We start from the raw sequence: 24,915 nt of genomic DNA on the forward strand, positions 1-24,915 counted from the left end.
TGATTGAGTAACCATTTCTCTCTCACTCTCTTTCTCTCCCCCTCTCTCCCTTCCTCTTTTTCTGTCCATCCCTTCCTCCCTCTAACTCTTTACACTTTCTCTCTCTCTTTCTCTTCTATCTTATGTGACAAAATATTTATTTGTCAAAAAGTTTAAATTTTATATCTATTTTAATTAGCCATTTTCGAACACGGACTATATCTTAATTAAATTTTTTAATTCAATCTTTACTGTGATTAACTCGGATAATTTCTTTTTTAAAAAACAAAAATATAACATAAACTCTTTGAAATATCAATATTTATAATTTAGTATTAAATTATTTTTTCAATTATTTCCGATGATCGTTAGTATTTCGTTTGTAGAAAACTTTAGAAAGCAAGAGTTAAAGTAAGAATGCAAATGTGTAACCGAGAATAAGACTCATGAAGGAATGTGAATAAACACTTACATAAAATATCTCAGATTATTCAAGATAAAGCGAAAGCATACGAAAATTTTTATAATTATGCCTATTGCATAAGAATCTCATAAATTTTCAAAGCGGTCGCGGCATGTATACAAAATCAAGATATAATTTTTTCATACACTTAAATGCAATTTTTTGAATACGTTATATATGAAAATTTTATTTTATTCATTATTACACATAAATTTATAATATGTAAACTACAAAGCTAACGCACAACTTTAACGTTTAGTTAACTGTCCGTATTTGAAGGTCGACCACACATCATTCTGTCTACATCGTGTGACAGAAGTGTTCCAATCAAAAAACAAGGAAAAAATTAAATCAGAATTAAACGTTCTTTGAATATAAATAAAATAATCATTAATACTAAAATCTCTAACAATTATAATTGTCTAAAAATACAACAAATTCAAAATTACGGCAATTTTTTATTATAAGAACTGGTCAATATCTGCAACAATTATATAAAATAAAATAATAAACACATATATCTATATCTTTCTCTCAAATAAACTTCAATTTTTAAAGTGTACATACGATATTTTATTTCTGAATTTTATATTAATATTTGCAATTATATGAATGAAAATTATATCAATATTTATATGACGCAAATATAATCTGTAAGTTAGTAATTGCGTTTAATAGCAAAAACAAATTTGCAACCGTTGCAAAAGTTTTTAATATAATTGATTTGTACATTCAGATTTGACAGGAACTACGGACAAAAAAATCAATCATATTATAAAGAATTTTACAATAGGTGCTGAGCTGTCTTTTTCACAGAACGCAACCAATAAATATTTAAAACAAAAATAACATCAGCTTTTCTGTTAAGATTTTCTTTCTAACAATTTGATAATATTTTACAGTTTGCAAGTAATAATAATTAATAATTCTAATTGCGTTTTAACTAATTTTATTTTAATATAATTGTCTTAATTTTAAACCGAATTTTAGTAATTGTTTTTATAATGTTTTTCAAATTGTTATAATGTTTTGTCATTAAATACTTAAATGCAAAAATGCGAAACATAAGTAAAAGTACAATTGGAACGATACATTACGAAATACAAAGTTACAAGGTCCACAAAATTGTCTGTAACTGCAATAATCGAACACGTACAGTCGATACGAATGATACAAAGAGGATAAAGAACAAAAGAGACTGGAACGAGCTTCCTCGAGGATACGAAATTGGTTTTCTTTCTTGGACAACGTGAAACGCTCCGCCTACATAATGACTTCTCGATTACACCAATTTGCACAACAATAACGAGACACTTAGTGCTTGATATACCATATTTAGTAGTTAATACAATTGACAACTTTATTACTCACTCTAGTATAATTCTTTATAATTCAATAAGTAATTTATAAAATAGTTATCTGCTTTTGCCATTTACGTTATAAAATCAATTTATATTACATAATTTTAAATGTTAAATAAAAATGTTAAAACTACTTGTAGAAATTGTTCATTAAATATTCATTTTGCAAAATTAGTATTTATTAAAAATAAAAAAGTTAAATTTTGCAAATTTTCAAAAAATTCAACTTTTGGGTTTTAATTTTGTAATCGATAACAGTAAATAAGTCTTAAAATAAAAATAAATTAATAATAAATTTGATGAATATTTAATAAATAGCAAAGAATGCAGAATGTTCGACTTTTGATAAGAGCCGTGATGACTTAATCCTTAAAGATGCGAAAGTAACGTCACGGTACTTGTATAATATGTGGATCGTGTGCATTCGATGCAAAATGCGTATACACTTATACACACGTCCATCGAGGCGACGCGAGAAACGTGCGTGTAATAACCGGTGCGCGACGAACGAAACGTGGAATTTTTGGGCGATTTCGCCGAGCCTGACTGGCTAAGCCCGGCATTCGCAATTATGCAATCGTTACAAACGATTATACATCTCGCGCTTGCAACAAACGACGAGAAGGCGACCAGGGGCCAGTTTCCGGTGTCGAAATCAGAAATGGTTGCCGATTTATGCAATTCACGAGCACTTACTCGTCCCTCCCACCCGGAAACCGTTTTGGTTAAAAGTGTTTACTGAAGTCCCCTGATCAAGTTCCCAGCTCCGTTTCCAGCACAGTATTATTCACAATCTGAATTTGTCACGTAAATTTTGCATCTTGTAGAACAAGGCAGAAATGTAAATTTTGCATCTTGTAGAACAAGGCAGAAATGTAAATTTTATTTTAATTTTTTAATTTCTATAATTCTTAAATTAAAATACAATTCTTAAATTTATTTTTTAAGAACATATTTTTACATTCATATACAAAACAGAAACACATTTTATTAAATAAAAATAGGACATCAAAGACAATTATTTTTGAAGATTTTTCTTAAAATGTTTCATTACGGATTCTTAATTAGCAAATTTAGTTAAATAATATTGTATATGATTTTCAACATTTTTTGCAATTAATCTTTTAAATAAAAACCGGATTCCTGAAATAAAATTATAGTCTCAGAGATACACTTTCTTTGGGTCTTATCAGCAAATAATGCTAGGATTTACGATGATGTTAGCTAAGCATAAATCACGAAGAAATGTCCAAAAGAAATTTATACCGTATGGTAGATCTCGATCATTCTTTCTCTCGAGAACCTTTTGGTCTACGCAAAAAGTTTGTCGTTGGCGCCTGCCTCAATAAATGTCATATGTAAATTCATGTCATTTATATCAGCGTCCGAGAATTCCTCTTTTTTTTCAGCGTGGCAAAATCCGGGTTCGCTATAGTGTCTATTTTTAATTGAAACATTCTCATTTCTTCTGCAATAACCAACGAAAGTAAAATCATGCACGTAACATTTTTATTAATATGTACAGCTTGGCATTTTAGTAACCGTCTGAAAGTCCAAGATACTAAAAATTAAATTTAAATGAAAAAGAATTTTTGTTTACTATATCTTAATTTATTTTATTAAGTATTTCGTTACTTTAATTTTATTAAACGCATTTCACACATACGTCGTTTAATTGTTTATTAGTCGTTAGTTGTTGATTATTATTTCTTTTTTATTTAGTCTGAGAATTATTATTATATTTATAATATTTCTAAATATTTCTAAATTAAAGAAATATTATTATAATTACAATAATACTTCTAAATATTTCTAAGTTAAAAATTGAAAAAATAACAAAAAATTATTATTTTTTAAATTATTACAATAATTATTAAATGATTACTAAAAAAAATCAATGTTTTGATAAGATATTAATTAAAATTATTTTAACTAAGTCAGAGAAAGAGCATGAAAGAAAAAGAAAGAAATCACCAGTATATCTTTCAACCTATTATTTATATTTGCTAACCGATTTTTAGACATCATTGTCGTGTATATTGGGATTACTATATTAGAATAAGGGATAAGTATTTTCATATAACGTAGTAATAAAAGTAAAATTGCATTTAATAATTTTTCTAAAAAAATTCTCTTTGAAACCAAAATTGTCGATACTAAGATATTTTTTACAAAATACAAAAGCTGTCTCTCTCTCTCTTTATTTCTTTTTCTTGTCAATCTTGTCCGCCAGTCATATAATTTATAAATTTATTTTCAAAACGTGTTCGAATCGCTCGCATTCTTACAAGCCATTAATTAAGCCCACTTTAAATGAGTCTAGACTACTATCGTAAGCCTCTTTCGATCGACTATTCGATATTTATGTTTGCTAAATCACGTAAATATCACGGATACAGATTTATATTCAAAAAGTTAAGATGAAAATTATAGAGAAATGTCAGTTGTAAATCGATTCTGATTGATATCCGAATAATTAAATATATTATCTTTTAAACGTAGTTAATTGTACAATAGTAATAAAAAATAAGATTGATGTAATTTTTATTTAATTTAACGAGAAATTTAATTTCTTATACTACAATAATGTTAAGAATATACACATTTTATAATTTGTGAATCTAAATAACAATAAGGATGAAAAAGGACAACAACGATAAAAAAGATGATAAAAAGAAAGTTTACTAAAAACTAATTAAATATAAAAAAATAAATATTTAATTCTTTTCTTATAAGAATTTTTTATTCATACATATATATTTTTTTTTGTATTTATTTTTATATACAGAATCCGTCTGTTTCTTTTCCTTCACACAGCAAAAAATATATTAGAATATTTATAGAATATATATAAAATATATACACATTTCTAGCATATTCTTTGCTGTATGGATCCTTTTCTTTCTGCCTTTTATCTGCAGGTTTGTCGAATAATATTATAGAATATCGTCTTATAGACACATTGACATTTTTTAAAAGAGAAGTTGGCCTTTGAATTGGAATTTTGTTAAAAAAATCCTCTACCCGCTCCGAAGTTATGAGAAGTAAAATGTAAAATAAAAAAGACGATTTGTGCCATTTACACCCACTTTTAACTCGCTAAAGATTGATTCACCGAAAATCCCAAGATCGTTGAATCGTTTGTCATTCGTTGCCAGCAATATATATACATAAACAAATAATCTGCATAAACTGGATCCGTTTCGGCTTTGTCTTGATTCCACGATTATAAGAATTCGAAAGATGCGTTCTGTTGGCGCGACCTCGCATACCATGATTTCAACGTCATCTGGGAATCCACGAACGAATTTACGGAGTTTAATGACAGCGTTCCAAAGGCGATATATTTTTTCTTTTTCCTAGTCGATGGTGAATAAGGTTATCATATTTCTCTTTCTTTGTTAACCTGCCATCAGGTACAGAAATGTATTTTAATTTGCACAACTTTTTTTAACAATTTCTGATTAATGTCCACACAAGTTTGCGGTGAAGCAAATTGTAATTACTTATTAAATCTTTCAACCTTTTGTGATAATATGAAAAGCTTTCTCACTTTATGGCACAGATGTTACACGTAAACGTTTAAATATCTAAAAAGTAATATTGTATAATTTTTTTATTATTACATTTAATACAAAAGTTTCTTTATTTTTAAAAATGTAAATTTGTTTCGAGAGAATCAATTTTTTGCTTGTTTTGTTTTATATATTGCTGATTTCATATAGAATATTTTATATAGACAGGCGTTTCTTTCGTTCGTTCCCAGTTTTATTTTCTTATTACTGTATTTTTTTACAATATTTTGCGCCAATATCATTTTAAAGTGATATAGACAACTATTACAAATGATACCCGTGATGCAATATAATCCATCATTAAACAACACGCAGTTTAAGTTAATCATAAATATTAATCACACGTAACGAGTAATGTCAAGTACTGTAACGAGGATAAGTGATCCGTTGCCGCAATATAATTTTCGTTAACACGTAGGCAGCTGCATTCGCTCATCTATGAAGAATATGTATTAACGTTCATGAGCTCTCCACAGGTTTTCTGGAACTGACCGGACAGGTGGGGCCAATTAAGAAACAGCGAAATTGCGCGAAGCTGCCCAAAAGTCGGACCACTTTCGCTAATAGCACGGTTCAACCTGAAAAGAAGAATCGGGCCTGTTCCATAAGTTCCATAAACAACCCGCGAAAAGCATGGAACAAAGGACACAAGCGGCGACAGCCATTCAATTTTATAACATAGAATGAAATCATAATAGAATATATTTGGATCAAATGTAAACGCTTTACTACAAACATAAAAAATGTTTTATGCTAATCAAGTTTTTATAACCTCATATATATTTAAAATATCAAAGAGCCAAAAATATTTAATGATTCCTGCACGCAACGAAGATCACGAATCACTTTGATAAAATTGAAAAGCTAATTTTCTATAATATTTTTTATATAATTTCCATTAGAGATTATTTTATTTTTGATATTCGCTCATTGTAGAAGAGCTGAGGAAAAATTGATTTTTCTCGAGTGCCTTCTCACTTTTCTTCAAAATTTATAGAATCTTATTTCTCAAACATGTATCTCACGCTTGTCGCTTTTTCTCGCCGGCTTCAAGAAGAAAATGAGACATGGTCTCGTTACGTGGTAATAAACGACACAATGATTTATGGACGAGAGTATCCAAATGTAACATTGCGCGATGCGCCCAATGTTGTTATATCATTTTTAATTAAGTAATTCACATTAAAATCACATAAACGGCAACTTTTTATGTTCTTCATTGTTAATAATCTGCAAAACATTTTTGTATTAAAATTATCAAAAAATACAAATGCAAGCGTTATAATTATACAATGTACAAATTTTGAGACTATGTACTCGAAATGCGCTTATAAAAATGTTGCGCTTATTTTCATCATTTTATCCTTGGTTTATGTCTGAATGATAAAATAGAATGATAAAAATAGAATGTTCGACGTTTTTATACGTGGAATTTCAACTGGCCGCCTCAATAAGAATATTCCTTATATCTGAGAATGTAGTATGAACATAGACGTGGAATATCTTTATTGAGACGACTATAATTAAAATCCTAAAATATATTATTAGAGTAACTTAAATTCTTTAATTTTTATCACAATAAAATAATAAATTTCAAGACGTGCGAAATTATACTGAAAATCTCGCGGAGGAAGAATATTTTAATATTAAATAAAATATTTTTAAAACAATAGAGAGAAATACGTGATGAAATTATTATGAATCTATTTAATTCATCATGAATAAATTCAATCTTTTGTGTAGGTAGAGCTAACTTGATTTACACGACTTAGAACGTAATTTTACTTGTAGACATTTATCGCCCATAGTTGGTTAAGAACTAAGCTCATCATTTATTTCTCATTCGCGTAGGATTTTAATTATGGAATTGGGCGAGCGCTCAATTGCACAACCAGATGATTGAGAGAACACCCGTGCGATTACGATCAACGCAAAACAAAAATCCACAAAAATTGAATCGGCACGGGACCTTAATTAGCTGTACTGTATTACATAAAAGCCTCTTTACGCTATTTACGATTCGACATAAAATTCGTAACAAAGATAACACATAAAAAATATTTTTGTTTTTTGCCAGCTCTTTATCTAAGAGTAATACGAAATTTTCGTTATATGCATGAATTATACTTCAGTAATACAATAATAATAATTTTTTTAATTAAGTTAAGAAAATAAAAAACTTTTTTCTTACCTAATAAAATTTGAAGTAAAAATGTAAAAGTAAAAGATTATGAAACATAGAAATATATAGAAATACTCTTTATGTGGTTCATCGGAAACCATAAAAAAGTTAGAAATTTAAAACACGAGACTAGAAGATCTATATTAGTCATATGGGTTTTTGGTACAAAATAATAATTTTTTTAATTTTTAATTTGTACAAAACTCAAACTGCGTTCGAAATTATAAAAATTAAAAATTAAGAAAGTTATTATTTGGCACCAAGATCCTTTATAGCCTTCTCCTCTCGTGTGTTTTAATTTTGTCGATCCAACATAACAAATTTTTGGTTATAAACTCAATTTAATTTTACAGTTTAATAAACTCCAGAATATTAAATTAAGATTCCAACATTTTTATGGTTTCCTAGAATTCTAGAATTTATTAAATTGTATATTAAAATAAGTTTTTAACTAGTTTACGGTTTTCGATGAGCCACATAAAAGAGACTTAACGCTATGAATTTCGACGCGTGCGAGGTGGTAGATTTACGCAAGAGTCTTGCTTACAAGCGACGAGAAGAGTCGCGCGGGTGCGAGTTTTTCGGCGGTCCCCTACTCGCGGGACCCGGTTTCGGTTTCTTTTCTCCTAACCATGTTTCGGCGGCGGGCCCGGTTGCCCACCACCTCGCTCTCCATGCCGTCTCTCCTTGAGGGTTTATCGTATAAAAGCAGAGGGGTCTTCATCGTACTCATCAGTTGCAAACACGACGAACCAAGTCCGAAACTCGTGCATCATCATGAACGCCAAGGTATACGAGAGCTCTTTCATAAAAATTGGTTCGGTGAAGAATCGTACGGAGAATAGACGAAATCTCTAGATCTCGGGAAAAAAAAAAAACTGATCGTGCGAGGAAAAACCGGGTTTTCAAAAAAAAAAGAAAGATCTAGATTTTTAGTTTGTTACACAGAACAATCTTCTCTATTCCTTCTCACTTTTATTATTTTAATTAAATTACAAAGTACGCTCATACATGTATTATAATTGTACGATTTCAAGATCGCATTGAAACAAGTTAGAGAACCAATATGTTATTATGCGATGTATGATTTCGCAGAATCTTTAGAAAGCGAACTATATCTTTTGACATATCTTCTTGCAGGTGGTAGTGTTCTTCGCCCTGGTGGCGCTCGCTTTCGCCGAAGAGACGAAGAGCTACACAAAGAACGTGGAGACTACGAAGAACAAGCGGGGCCTTTACGGAGCCTTGGGCTACGGTGCGGGTTATAGTGGGCTGAGTTATGGTGGGCTGAGTTATGGTGGGCTGGGTTATGGTCTCGGTGGATTGAACACGTACTCGTCTCTTCCGATCAGCGTGAACCAAGTCTTGACGAAGGAAGTCGCTGTACCCGTGCCCCATCCGGTCGCCGTGCCCGTCGAGAAACACGTCCCAGTCCCGGTTAAGGTATTGATAATCACTATTTTCCATTGCCTATTCCAGTACATAGTATACAAAATTTGTACATTGTATAATTATAACGCTTCCTTGCATTTGTATTTTTTGATAATTTTAATATAAAAATGTTTTGCAAATTATTATTTCAATTAAGAACATAAAAAGTTGCCGTTTATGTGATTTTAATGTAAATTGCTTAATTAAAAATGATATAACAACATTGGGCGCATCGCGCAATATTACATTAGTATTTGAGCGATTACACATGTAAACACGTCAAAAGATTTAGTGAAGAGCATTCGCAACAGCTTTTTTTCATCCTCTTGCTTTGATATCGTATCTCGTTATTAGCATAAAAAGGTAATCGCTTTTCTGGCAATCGATTTATTGGAAAGCTTAACTAGATGAGAGCGAAGCAATTAGCAAATCATGACTTATTGGAGAAATAATAGCTTCATTACGTCTGTCTTCCAGTAGAAAAATCAATTAAAGGCAGTTGGGATAATTTATCTAATGAACAAAGATCATTTGCAATTACGACTTTTTTGTGCAATTTCAATGTCTTAAATACCAACATAAATAGATTATTTTTTATTCAACGTGAATATTCATTAAATTCTTAACATTGCCACGTATATACTTAATTGCCTTTGATGTAAATTCAAATTCTACACATTTCACGAATCTCTTTCACATGCATAAGCCTAGCTCTCGAGAAATTTCTGCTTGATAGAAGTGCACATGGTTAGTTTCTAAAATGATATATAACTAGGCTCTATACACGTAAACTATGGCAATCTAGACTTTCGAAACATATGCACATTTCTGTGGCGCTGAAGTTAGCAATCGCATAAAGAGAGATACACTGTAACAAGTGAAGCGTGATTAGAAGTGCGAGGTCTTGATTTCACACGCGGGACGATGTTTTGCGTTGTCTTGGGGGAATCAGTCGCCTTGATCCAAATGTCTTTCATAATAATAAAATTGGATCCGTATCGCATACATTTGCATCTTAATGAAATTCACGGTGTCGTTCGTATCGTATAATAACGCAGGTGATACGGTAGCAAAAAAATCGTTTGAATTGCTAATCGCCCAGAATAGAAAGTTTGACTTCTAATTGATCAGCCCGACAAGCCAAAATCGGGTACAAGAAGCTCTATCAAGTTTCGTATTACAACGTATATTTTCTACTTCTTGCTTGCTCAGGTAGCCTCAGGTAGCAAGTTGACGTAATTTATCGTCACTTAACGTCTTTGACGTTTTTACATCACAATGACGGCGAATAACGTCAACTTGCTACCTAGGTTTAACAATTAATGCAATACTTCTTTAAATACGAGAATGTCTAGAAAATATATTTACTCAAAATCTTTTTAATCACTAGTGATCAAAGAGATATCCGATTTTTCTTCTTCTAGGTGCCATACGCCGTGCCCGTCGACCGCCCGTACCCCGTCCAAGTGCCCAAACCCTACCCAGTTGAGGTCACCAAGCACGTCCCTGTCCCGGTAGACCGTCCCGTGCCCGTTCCCGTCAACGTTCCAGTGAAGGTCCCCGTCCCCGCCCCGTACGCCGTCAAAGTACCCCAGCCCTACGCCGTCCCCGTCGTCAAACACGTGCCGGTGCCCGTCGCGCAGCCGATCGTCTACGAGAAACTGCACTCCGGTATTGGATACTACAACGGATATAGCGGATACGGCTCATACAACGGATACAACGGATACAACGGATACAACGGATACAACGGATACAGCGGATACAGCGGTTATCCCTATGGATACTCTTCCTGGTAAGACGACAGCTCCGAGAGCGACGCTCTTCAACGTCATCGGCGCAAAGCATCACTTGGACCGCGCGGATCTTCCAGAGCCTTCAGTGAATCACCTCCTTTAGCGAGCGCTCCCGAAGAAAGATATATTTATTAATGTACGTTAATATATGTTCTTCTTCATCGTTGATGAGTGTAGTTAAAGTGAATACCTCTCGTTTTGGAAATTAAGGGACATTTTCGCGAGCCTTTCATTCTTTTGGACCTTTTTATGTCAAGGAGATAAGGAGAGAGAACAAGCGGCGGGAAAAGAAGAGCGTCCTCTGATTTTGAATGAAAAAGATAAAAAAAACATTTCCGGGTCAAAAAGGGGATCGAGTGATGCTCGCGATCATCAAGTGTGACCACTTAGATCTAATGTTTCTACATATAATTTCATTATGTTCATCATTGAAATAAATCTTTTCTTATGAAAAAATCGTGTACCCTTTTATTCCCTCTTACTATTCATTATAATATTTTCTTCTTCTAATAGTTTTAACGAAAATTGCAGAAAATATTTGTTTCATTTGATATAAACTAAGTTATTGTAGAACAATGTTGAGCAAAATAGAAAAATCTCTTTTCTCTTTATACTATATTATATAAATACATCTTTGAGTTTTATTTTAAATTTATATACTATTCAATTTATAATTATTTCTATGTTTCTGCATGCTTTGTATTGAGATAAAAGATAACGGATATATTGAGAACGTCAATTCGATAAATGACTGGCAACGTTTGCTGAACAAAATTCAAGTTTCTGATTACGTGAACGATCTCTTGCGAATTACAAGGCTACAAAACAAAATCGAAATTGTATAATCCACGGGCATGAAAAGGAAATTTAAGGCCTTATTATGAAAAGTGGTTACATGACTATAGTGGCGGTGAAATGTCCATTAAATGGAGAACGAGGACACGTTAAACACGCGATTAATGGAATTTGCATGCAGAGCGCACGCCACGCGAAACGTACGCCGGGCCGTACGCACGTATCGTAAGCGATCCCGTTGGGCAAGTGCGAGTTCGTAACGCTACTTGCACACCTGCCAATAAAAAATGTCGCAATCTGATATTTATGGCAGTGCGCAGGGCGTTTCGCGAGAGACAACAGATTTAACGAACATGAGGAATAAGGAAGATACCGCTCTTGTGCGTATAAATGTTTTATTAAAAAATAATATTACAGTAATAACAAAATCTTACATAATAAACGAAAAGTTATAACATTATAAGTGGCAAAAACAAAAACTCAACATCAATCTACTTGTCTATATACAAGAATATCATTCTACCTCAGCTCTTTAATTTTTAATCTTTAAAAGTATTTTAATTCCTAAATCGTGTTGATATAAGTAATAGTGTCGAAGAGAGAAAATTTGTTATTACATAATCCTGTAATTAAAAGAAATCTAATCTAGAAAGATTGCAAAATTCGTGATCAATTTATGTTCAAGGTTTCTGTTTCAATTACCACATCCAAACGTTACATCGTAAAAAAGAAAACTGAATTTGGCAGAGGCCAATTACCTAACCGTAGAATACGTTTTACATTTGGAAATTTTCTATGTCACTATAAATGTTTGATATTGAAGAGACATTCTTCCTTTATCAATGTAATTAACAAATTGTATCCCATATAAACATACACGAATATCTAATTTTTCCCAAATAACAGAAAATAAAAGTTCTAAACTTTTACAATCAATGTCAAAATTATTATAAACCCTTTTTTATGCATTTTGAATGAGCATGAAAGTAACTTCTGATCCGATTCTTCTCTCTTCTCCTTCTATAAATCTAATACTTCAAAGGTGGTACGTTAGTCACTGTAAGTTTGGGAAATACCACTTTGTATTCGTGTATCGAGCGAGCGACTTTGAAAGTGGAATGAATCAAGTTTCCAATAAAGGGCATCATCATTTAGTACTCATACTTTACTTATCGAAACCCTTTCGCATAAACCGCTTTCAAAGGAACTCGCATATATCATACGCCAATGATTTACTTCACGATTTACTTTTTCTTTTAGCCGCGCGGACCTCGCACGCTGTCATAATCAGTTGTCCTGTAGCATTTCGCAAGCTAATGATCCGCCGAGTAGTCGGGCTGGGATGACTGAAACTGGGCCTGTTGATCGCCGCTTTGCTGATCGTAGGTTCCGCGGCCTTGAGATGTATAAGTACTGTAGTTGTTCGTCTCGCTGACGTGATTACCTCCGCCTCCAGATTCAGAGGAAATGTCACCTTCATGGTGACTCGATTGTGGAATTGGAACCGCCCTCGGCACCGGGATGAAGATCGGCTTTGTCAAAGTAATTGGATGCGGTACAGGAACTGGATGCGGCACAGGCACCGGTTTAGATATCAAGAATGGCACCTGAAAATATAATTAAATTAATTACACTTACTTTCCTGAGCATTAAGATTGATTATTTTAAACGAAAAGAGCATAGAAGGTGTATTGTTTATTAAAGTTGCAATATAAAGTCGTTAGAAATTTTTTCGATAAAGTATGTAATTATAAAAAATTGATTAAATAAAAATTAAATTTCTTTTTATATAAAGAAAAAAATTTAATTTTTATTTAATCAATTTTTTATAATTACATAGATAAGAATGTAATTTATACATTTTATATTTTATGTTTAGGCTATAAAAATTTGATAAAATAAGAATTCATCTTTCACTTCCATATAAAAAAAGTAGAAAAAAATGTGTAATGATTTTATAGGTGTAATATATACTTATGTAATTATATATGTTTTTTTTCTATTTTACAAGATTCTGTGATGCTTCTGAAAAAAAAACATTATTAACTCAATCTTTTAATAGAAATAAATACCTGCTGATGCAGTTCCACTGGGACCGGCTTCTCCACTGGTATTGGCACGTGCTGCGGCACTTTCACTATCTGCGGTACTCGAATCGCTACGGGATGTTTCACCGGTACCGGAAATGGGATGTGATGAGGTACCTGGAAAACAAATAAAAATGCAGCCGATCAATCATGAATGAATATTTGAACATTGTGTTGCGAGCAAAAATCAGAATCCATGGTATCTATTTTCATTTTTAATTTGATGTTAAAATAATACGAATTATTGTTTTTTTTTGTCATACATATATCTATATAAATAATTTGAACAATATTAAAATGTGTTCAAATAAATACAACTGTATAAAATTAATTTAATAGCGTTTTATTATAATTAAAAAAATGATTCAACTATAATATCTTTAAAATTTTTAGATTTTTGGGCATCTTTGTTCTATATATATACATACTTTATATACACATTATTTAGAGAGTTTTTTTTAATATGTTCTATTTCTATTTATTTTTTTTATTTTCAGGCATTAGTTTACAAATTAACATTTAGTATCATAAATATTACAGCTATTGCTTTGCATCTCGACGTTCAATTTTTTAATAACAAGATTAAATCTTGTTAAAAATTTATAAGATATTGAATCAATTAATCGTTAAGTAATTTCTAGCTTTTGTTTTCTCGGAAAATTATTTACCTTAACGGGATACGGCACAGGGACCTTGATGGCTATTGTCTTGGTGACCTTGATCACCTTGGTCGGTACCTCTTTCAAGTGTACGGATTGCGAGATGAGTTTTGGCTCATCTGTCCCAAGACCGTGGCCTTCGTGTCCCAAGAACGAGGGCCATGCCGTGACCGCCATCGCCACCAGCGTGAGTAAAAACTGCAAAGGTGTAACATCGTCATGAAAGCGTAACGGACCCGACTGATAGATAATCAACGATTTAACATATCCATTAAACCACGGCAATTGCGGCCGTAGATTTCAACAATCAAGATTAAAATCTTGAACAAAAATCTGCATTCAATAAAAACAAATTTCTATCTGGTTTGAACAAAAAGTAAAGAAGAAAGTGGCTAAAGTGAAATGATAATGTAAATATAATAATTTTTTCATAATTTCAATTTGTTTCTGAAAATTCAAATTAAACTTTGATCTATTTTTAAAATGTAATCACAGTTCAACAAGATACAGTAACAACAAAGCAGATGTCTGAGTACGCAAATTTCAATCACAGTTTACATTTCACGATCATCTTGTATATTACATTAATTTTTCTAGATTTTCACAGTCATACAATCGAGCTGTCTCATTTGGAGAGAAAAATCTCGAAATAATATTCGTAATATTCGTAAATCATTTTCGCACATTCTTAACTGCCAAGAAATCTATCAAACATCACTATCGAACACATATAACACCAAGCCGATATTTCCGGAAAAAAAGTGGAAGAAATGAAGAAATGCGACGATTCAAGAAATGTTCACGATCGTAAAATTTCCGACCACGATGAAAACTTACAACTTGCAACATGATCATTTTGTGATTCTGAATCGAGATCCAATAGTGTTTCTGCACTGACTATTATCGTCTACACGGTGGCTTATATACGAGGACCTTCACCATGAATCGGTTTACCACGAAGAAAGCACTCACTCACTCTCTTTCCGACTAGCCGATCTCTTTCTCCTCGTCGATCTCGTCTCCTCTTCTCCGGTTTTTACGAGTCCTTTTTGCAATTAAGCCTCTCGCACGGTTAAGCTAGTTCAATGACCCACCCGCGAATTCGATGGGCGCGACGAAAAGAAAAGACACGACAAAAGGTCTTAACGTGATCGGCTTGTACGGAGATCGAAAGTCACGGTGATCACAAAGAGGCATACCCTCGCCAATAGAAAGTTAAATAATATATAAATTAAAGATACATTTATGTATATTTATACTTAATTTAAATAGTTAATTTATACTAAATTATACATATAGATAAATATAATACATTACTTTTTCAGTAGAAAATATATATTGATATTATAAACAGAGAAAAAAGATGCGTTGTGACTTGATCGTAGTTCCTCATTAGATAATTCACGCGAAAAAATAGTTGCTTTTAGAAAGTAATGATTTGGGTACATAACTTGCGTTTTAATTTCCGGTTATGCATTAATGTGGAGAACGTGCGATCAATGTCTTTTCAAAAGCGAAGCGAATGTAATCCAAACGAGAGTGAAAGGACTATCACTGAAAGGCGGTGACGGAACTTACGAAGTAAGAGGGCCTGCTGCGACCTGATTCACCGGTTTCGACTTGGGCATTCACTATAAGCGAATATCGGAAGAGTGCTTGCAGAAAAAAGCACACAAATGTTCATTATCAATCGCGAGAATGATACTTACTTCATTTCTAACTATCATAGAGTTTATGGAAAATAAATGTATGTTTAAAACGACTTTATATAATTTATGAAGAATATTTTCTGATATGTGCTTTTTAATATATAAATTTAATATATAAATAATAATTTTAATATAAGTTTCAGTTTTTAATATTTTTCTTTTATTTTCCTTGTTTATAATATATTATTTATTTTAATATTTTTGTATTTTATCAATTGTAATTCTCATGTTCTTTAAAAGTTTTAATATATTTGTATATTTAGCATTTATAGTTCTGGCATTTTTAAAATTTACATTATGTTATGACATATAAATAGTAAAAACATAATATCTAATTTAATAAATACGTAATATCCAAATTTGTATCATAATTATCTTGCGCAGATAAGAATAAGAAAACCAATATTTGTTTTATATTATCAGTGACTGTATAATAACTTTAATAATTTATTTCTCTTTGAGCATACTTATCGACAATTTAATAACCATTATTTAGTGCCATATATTTATGATGATAATGATTAAGAGCATTTAGTCTATTCTGGTTTTAGAATCATTTTATTGGATAAATTTATTTTATCTTTATTAATAAAAATAGAGATATACTTTCTCCAACGATTCCAAATCATTTACGTGTGTACATACACGTATCTGTATTATGGAAAATTATACTACCAATCAATCATCATTGTGAGAATAAAGAGCAACAAAGAAAAAAATCAAAAAACCGAAACTACTATCTAATAAAGAATTCGATTGGACGCATCAGTAACCACTGCAGTAACCATTGTACTTTAAAGCCATCATAAAACACAAATTAATGCAGAGATAGTGTTAAATAAACGGATTAAATTGCGGATTTTTAATACATTTTGTTGTGCTGTTTGGATAAATATGTATCTCTCTATTCTAGATATTTACATTTTAATTTTACACTTAAATTAAATCAGTGTAATATGCCTTAATGTGCACCAGTGCACACTACTGCAATTTATTCAAATTGGGTTTTAATAATCATAAAACTGCACAGTGAGAAATTAAATCGGGTAATAAGTCTAGATGAAATTGAATTAAATTAAATTAATCGATTATTATTGTGACAAACAAGTGAGCATAACGTCTTTCACAATTATAAATTTATTTTTTTTTAAGTACAATTAATTGATTATTTCCAAATTATGTTAGCAATTTGATGTAAATTTACCTACTGTTACAAATAAATCATTAAAAGCGTTAAGACATTAATTATTAATTTGTAGATCGACGTGCTATTATTACGAACAATCTCGGTGAATGAATTTATCTACTTTCATTGAAAGTGAGAGGAGAAAGAGAGGATAGTACAGATAATTTTACTTTTGCTTTTGTGTCGAACCGGTTATTGTCTTTCTCATTCTAAAGCCTTGCTTTATCGTTCAAATCTAGTACCATTTCACTAGACGTTAAAATTTCATTTATTAATTCTGTAATACGTAAGCAAAAAATGTGTAACAAAAATTTGAAGAATAATATTTTAAATCTTTTTTTTCAATCCAATTGTTTTTTAGAGAATTATTAGACAATTTTTCGAGGATTATAAATCCTCGAGATAAAGATAATAAAATTAAAAAAACATATCAATTTAACTTATTAAAATGTTTTTATTGATTAATTTACTACTTAAATTATTTTATATTTAAAATTTTTTAAAATATTTTTTTATTAATTGAATTATTAAAAAAATTATTACAAAACACTTATAGCTTCATTAAATTAATTTAAAGCAAGTAAACTCCCATAAAGATTAATCATAGAAAATTAGACCAGAAAATGATTAATATAATTGAAGATTGAAATTTAAGTTTATAGGTAGAGATGCGGAAGTGAATGTATAGGAAAAGGTACTTCCTACCTTCACTTTACTTATAATTCGAACATGCAGAACAAAGATTTAATAAAAGAACAATATTTTTGCGTAAGCTACTTTTTCAGCAAAGCCGGAGAAAGGCACAAAATGTACATGACTGCTATTATTGACTTATGACTAGACGGGATACATTTACAGGTTTACGGAGATCCAGGAACTGATTCATCATTCAGCAATAACTAAAAGACTATTAATAATTCGGGAAGTTATATTAAAACTTTTTCAAGGAGAAAACACTTTCCTCGTTACTACGTGATTAATAAAATGTTTCTGTTATTGATAAGGTATTGCATTATCAGAAACAATTAATATCTCTCATCGCAATGGAAGAAATATATAATACGTTATTTATTGCGAAAGAAATAATCATCTGTTAATTTGTAAATCATTTTTTATGGTTTTTTTTAATGTTTTGTAAATTTAAAATTTTGAGTAAAACATTAAAAACTAAAGTAAATAAAGTAGATACGAAATAGACAACTAATTATTTAAATCATATCTGATCTCCTAAATCAAATCGCTTTTGAACGTATTAAAATTATTAATTAAAATAATTAAAAATGTAAGACCTTATTAACAAATATTTATTTTGTAATTTATTTTATTACATAATAATTTAATAAAAAAAGAGCAAATATGTAATAATTAATAAATAATAAAAAGTTGAGGACGTCGAAATATAGTACAATTACTTGAAATTTATTTTTGCAACCAACATATTTTTATTTATACCAATTCATCAGTTTTTCTTTATTTATTATCACTTATTAATCTTACACTAACATTATTTATTATATAAATATATACTATATATATTTATATAAACATATAATATACAACAGTGTATAAATATATAAACTAAACCTTATACCATGAAAATTCTTCAAAAATGCAATCTGTTTTAAATAATATTATGTTTAATTTATTATTACTAGTAAATAAAATTTTTTATAAACAATATTTAATCTAGTTTGCTTTCAATATAATTAAGTAACATTTTCAATTATGGTGTGTTTTTTTTTTCATAATTACATTACCTAATACTTTTCAAAAACAAGTAAAAAAATGTCAAATGTGTAAATCACTTCGAAAATAATGCTTCTATAAATAGAAAAATAATTTACCTCTGGAGGACCGAAATAAATATCTAATACACAGGCCCTCCGATAATTATAATGGGCAACATCGAACATAGAGGAGGTTTTGATGAATGCATTGCACTTTCCCTCATCGAGTCCCAAGATTTGACTTCCTCGGAAGAATATGAGTCTTTCTTTTCTCAAATAAGAAAAAAAAGAAAAATAATGAAATTAGAAATAACAGAATAAAAACCATTGAAAAATTTTCTTTATCAATTTATATAGAAATAAATATTGTATTAAAGTTATTTAAAATCAATCAAATTATTTATTAAAAATTGTCAGATATGAAAAAATAAAAAAAAAGTAATAGTTATGCTAAAATTTATTATTATAATTATGAATTCTATTATAGTTATGACAAAATCTTTAATAATTATGGCAGTTTAAATAAAAAATAAATTTTTAATTTTAACTTAAATGCATAAATCTAAAGAAATAATTTTAATTGTTAGTTTAAAAAAAACTATAACGTTTTAATTTTTAAATTACAAAAATTTTTTAAATTTTTAGTATTTTACAATGCAGATGTAAGTTACGTTGATTTTCCTGATAACACGCAATACTAACACATCGGAGTATTACAAGAAACGTATATTCAGGCGAAATTAATCTGTTTGATATTATCTGCACAGATGGCACCATTATCTTAGTCAATTAATCTTAATTAATTAGTGTAATATATGAATAATGATGTATTAATCACATGCATGAACCAAATAAATTTGTTATAATGTACGCTAAAATATTAAGCAAAGTTTATAATAATTAAAATAAGTTATAATTTTGTAATAGTATCAACATATACATATATAATAGTACCGACACAAATTTTATTATTTATCACAATTATAATATTTTAATACTTAAAAACAATTAAATAAAAATATATAAAAATATATAAATTATACAAATAAAATTAAATACAAATAATGCTGTAAGCTTGTTTATTTTTTTTTAAAAGAACTATATTTTATCTATATTATCACCAGATTATGAACTCATTATGCTTGCACACGTAATTGAAATGATTTTTTATTTTTTAATTGTATTTTGTCAAATACGATCAATTAAATTCTTACCAAAGTAAGAGATAAACATATGACGAAAAAATTATATTGAGACTGAACTTCATGAACTCTCACCAGCAATATTTCGCAAATGAATTATGTTAGTTGGAAATAAATGTATCTACAAAGACGACAACGAGCATAAAAGCATCGTCAAAAATAAACAGAGTGAAAGTTCGAAGTTCTTCGTTTCATTCATAAACAGCCAGTGAAAATTTCTGTACCGCGCTTTTACACGTCACCTTTTAAAAAAAAATAATCGTCTTTACGTCGTCCTTACGATAAATCCCGTTGTGTGTCCGTTAAGTGCCCACCTTATACAATCCTGTTTTCTTTTTTGATTCTCATAATGAATTATGCCGGTTTGACCTCGCGAGTCTGATTACGATTTCACGATTTACATATCCTTCTTAATACTTTCACACATCTGCGCGACATCTCGATCCTATGTAATGGATTGTGTAACAGTTTACATTGAAATTTTAGCACTAGTCTAAGAGAATAATAATTCAAATTCTCTTATTTTGATTTAAAAATAAACAGCATAAGAAGAAATAATTTCTTTATTTTTTAAAATATACTTTTATTGAAAATGAGAGGAAACACTGTCTATTAATTTCATTTATTGCATTAAACAATTATTACGCTGTTAAATATATTAATTAATTAATAATTATTAAATCAATGTATTTACTTTACAAATTTTATCTTCTTTATTCTTACGAAGCTATCTATTCCTATTTTTTAAAGTTATAGATACAGCATGAATCACCTTTATTAAGATATTAATAATTCAAAACGGTCTGAAAAAAGTAAACCCTTTAATTGTGCAATTCTTTCCGAAGAGTTGAGATTAATTAGTTAAGAATACGAAATCAGAATGTTTCTTTTTATCTCCTTTTCCTTTTTTAGTAAACAAGTCTGACCGGATACGTTTAAAATATCACGGCTTTCGGTTGAGATGAGTTGCCACCAAGGTTGCCTAGTTAACTTTGTCTCTTCGGTCGTAAAAGATGTAACTCGGCCGATCAATTCTGCCTGTCCTCGCCTATCTGCGAAAAGGCCACTGTGTAAAATTAATTTATGTACACGCAAATTACAAAAATGTGTTGGTTTTTGATTCATTGCCTGCGAATGTTTCTTTCTCTTCATTATTTATGTATTTATTTTTTATAAATTATATTACAAATATCTCTTTGCTACTTTGTAAATATTGCGATCTCACACTTGGAGATACTAAAGTAATATTTAAAATGCACGATTGTGCACGCGCTGTTTCGTTCTCTTTTTGATGATAAATGCGTAGTATAACGAAATGGGAAGGATATTTATACAAAGAAGGCTAACTTGTTGGTAAGCCGAATGGGTTGAGCAATATGGCCTACTCGATTTATGTCGAAAGCGTTTTTAGCGTGAGAAGAAATTGAGAAAATATTCCAAAGCCTTCAATTAATGTATTATCCATTATGGAAACGCCCAAACGTCTTTCGACGATGATCAATTGATTAACGCATGAATTTTCGCCTCAGGGATGCATTTTGATTGCAGCGATCTTTCCGATAAAACTTTCCCTTATTTTTGCAATTTTGTATTAAAGACGGTCCGCTCGATCTATTTTGTGCAAAATTCGAGAAATATAATTTAATAATTATATGTTAAACAGAATTAATTTAATAATTCTGGTACATTGTTCCTTATATGGCTTGTATAAAATTAATTAGGAAATTAATATTGGTAATAATTAATATTGAATACAAAAGATTAGTTGAATTTTCAGACATCATGTTTATATATCATAATATGAAATTATTTTACGTATTAAATTCAAAACCGTAAATTGTGTACAGCAATTTAAATAGAAGAAGAGCCATACGGTCGTAGCAAGATCTTGATGTTAAAATAATATTTCATATGTGATTTTAAATACAATTTCCAATTTTTACAAACTGCGCGCCGTTACTTTTGGTTTTATACATAGCTCTTGAAATAAATTAGAAAATTTATTTTAATTCTTAAATTATTTTTAGATTACAAAAACCAGAGAAACCTTGAAGAGATATAGAAGGAACTTGGTATATTACAAATTAAAAAGTTTTTTGAACGGGACATTTTAATAATATAAATTCTTTAAAGGAGTGATGCGCACACACATACACATACATACATATGTAGATACGCGAATGTATTATTGTAAATGTATATGTACGTATAATAAACAGATAAACAATTATTTTATTACATATAAGGAAATAAAAAATGTCAATATAATTTGAAAGAAATAAATATTTTATAAACATATTACTTATTTACGAAATAAATAATTCATTAAAAAAAAATGATTTTCCAAATGACCACGATTTGCAAATCGCATTATATTACTTTACTTTTATAGTTTGCATAAAATAAAAATCATGTAATTTTATATTCTTGACTATGAGTCGATAAGATCTGCGAAAAATATGCGGGCCGCGGATTGTGCATCACTACATTAAAGAATTTATTTTAGAAATAAATTTTTATATATCAGGTGTGCGCGTGTGTATGTGTGCAACTTGCTTTCATATTCTCGAGTCGAAAGAGATCGAAGATAATCGAGGAAGATCAAGGGAGAAGACCGTAGCATCACACCGACCGTCGCAAATTTTAATGCCTTTATTATCTTATCATCTCGTTTTCACTTGGGAAAAGGACCACCCGAGTCAATTAGTTCTCGGACCAGTTTATGCAAAGTGCACTCGGAAGCTGAGTGCATCGATTTTTGTTCGATATTCTCTGAGCGCGTATCTTCCGAACATGTCAGTCACACGCTAATCCTCTTACATTTTTCTCTCACATTTGCTCTCATACACAAGTAAATTAAGATATGAAAGAGAAAAGAGGGGAAATGTAAAAAGTTATAAGTTTAATATTAAAAACTTCTTTTTAAATTTAAAATTATCAATTTCTTAATTATCGATATTCTAACAATTTTTTATATAATTATTATTATTTATTTAAAATAATAATTTTATATTTCTTTGCTGTTATATTTCTTTTCTTTTAAGAAATAGGAAAATAATTTTACAAATATATAGATCAATCATATATTAGAAATTACTATTTAAGAATTTATTATAAATGTATATTCTTATTCATTCTTATTCATGAGATAATTACCATTGGACAAGCGACATCAGCATTTAGAGAAGTATAACATTTCAAAATGAGTTTCTGGAAGTAAATGATTTTTATATTAATAAAATGCAATAAAAATATTATAAAACGTTTTTATATATTTATATGATTAGCATTTATCGATAGAGCTCGTAATTTGGTGTATAATATGTAAAAGAAATTTTAAAAGTCACCTTCATCAGATAGTCGATTTATAAGCAGGCCTTTGCCAATTGGCCCACTACATTGTAATAAATTTGTAAGTTTATTCTCTGATCTTCTTTTTATAAAACAGAGCGTCATTAAGAAAATTAATTACTTTTATTCCACATTTTTTAATTCTTTACTTTTAATTCTTTACTCTACAAGTCTAATTTTTCATTAGTAAAATTTACGGTATTTTAGTTCTTATAAGATGTCCCAAAATCAGAGAATATTTTTTATAATAGATTCTTTGCAATCGATTATTTCTCAACGAAAACATCAAGGTAGTTACAATAAAATGGTCAAGGAACTTTTTTATAATTAAGAAATCATAATGTGATTTCGGATACTTTACTTTTATTATTAATTTACATTTAAATAATTTTTTTTCTCCTTGCATTCTTATCTTATTACATAGGCACATAAAAAAAATTGATGTTTTATCCGAATATTAAACCATGGTATTTTTATTCATTTTGAAACCGAATTCGATGTTCAAATTGTCTTATCACATCACAATTTCTTTATCGCTGAAAAATAACTCAATTTTCCAATATTTTTAGATCCATTTATGGCCTAGTTTTCAATATGCAAACTAGTAGGTTAAAAATACTTGCTTGAATTCGTAAAAATATAAAAATGTCATATGACCATATACATATTTATATAACTATTTATAGACATGTAAATACATATTATATAATATGATATAATTTTTCTAAATAGATGTCTCACGTTAATCACTTTTATACGTATTTCTACTTATAAAAATTAAACGCTAAAAATAAAATCATTATTTTCTCAAGAAGTGACTTATGTACTCTCTAAATTCTTTGGAGTGGAATCCTACTTTAAAAGTGTGAAAATCCTACCAGTCTTGATAAAGAGTGGCAAGATTTTCACACTTTTAGAGTGGAATTTCACTCTTTTAGATGAAATTCTACTCCAAAAATTTTAGAGAGTAACGCTCTATTTTTTTAAAGAGATACAGAAATAGGTATATATATATATATATATATATATAATGTGAATTATATTCTCTAAATCTGAATCAGTGGAATCTTACTGATTTGCACTATTCACTATTTTTCGGTGATTCTGATTAAAAAGAGTGTACTTGCATTGACCGAATCAGTGTATTATCATTGAAAAACAGTGCGTATATCACTGACAACAGACTATTCACTGTCTTTCAGTGAATAATACAATGATTCTTTAAAGAGTACATATACGAAATATTTATTCATTTACAATATTTATTTATTTTTCATATGTCTATAAAATTTGTATTGTTTTAATTCTAACATTAAAATTATGCCTTAAAATTTTTAAATAAATTTGCAAATAATTTAAAAATTAATTTATTAATTCGTTAATAAATTAATAAATTAATAATTTATAAATTT

At 29.6% G+C, this 24,915-nt stretch overlaps 2 protein-coding genes across 2 annotated transcripts; one reads left to right on the top strand and one right to left on the bottom strand.

Annotated features, from left to right (window-relative positions):
* Positions 1 to 8,248: 8,248 nt before the first annotated feature.
* On the top strand, positions 8,249 to 11,231 carry LOC105197290 (cuticle protein 64). The gene is made up of 3 exons (XM_011163587.3): positions 8,249 to 8,349; positions 8,701 to 9,003; positions 10,416 to 11,231. Exons 1-3 carry the CDS (start codon positions 8,338 to 8,340, stop codon positions 10,788 to 10,790), a joined length of 690 nt encoding a protein of 229 aa, XP_011161889.1. The 5' UTR covers positions 8,249 to 8,337; the 3' UTR covers positions 10,791 to 11,231.
* Positions 11,232 to 12,230: 999 nt separating this feature from the next.
* Positions 12,231 to 15,248, bottom strand: LOC105206104 (zinc finger protein 512B). Its single transcript, XM_026136468.2, has 4 exons — positions 15,166 to 15,248; positions 14,338 to 14,526; positions 13,655 to 13,786; positions 12,231 to 13,189 (listed from the first exon to the last, which is right to left on the bottom strand). Exons 1-4 carry the CDS (start codon positions 15,181 to 15,183, stop codon positions 12,896 to 12,898), a joined length of 633 nt encoding a protein of 210 aa, XP_025992253.1. The 5' UTR covers positions 15,184 to 15,248; the 3' UTR covers positions 12,231 to 12,895.
* Between the last annotated feature and the right edge of the window lie 9,667 nt (positions 15,249 to 24,915).

This window comes from Solenopsis invicta, chromosome 10 (assembly GCF_016802725.1).
Source record: "Solenopsis invicta isolate M01_SB chromosome 10, UNIL_Sinv_3.0, whole genome shotgun sequence".
Taxonomy (NCBI): Eukaryota; Metazoa; Arthropoda; class Insecta; order Hymenoptera; family Formicidae; genus Solenopsis; species Solenopsis invicta.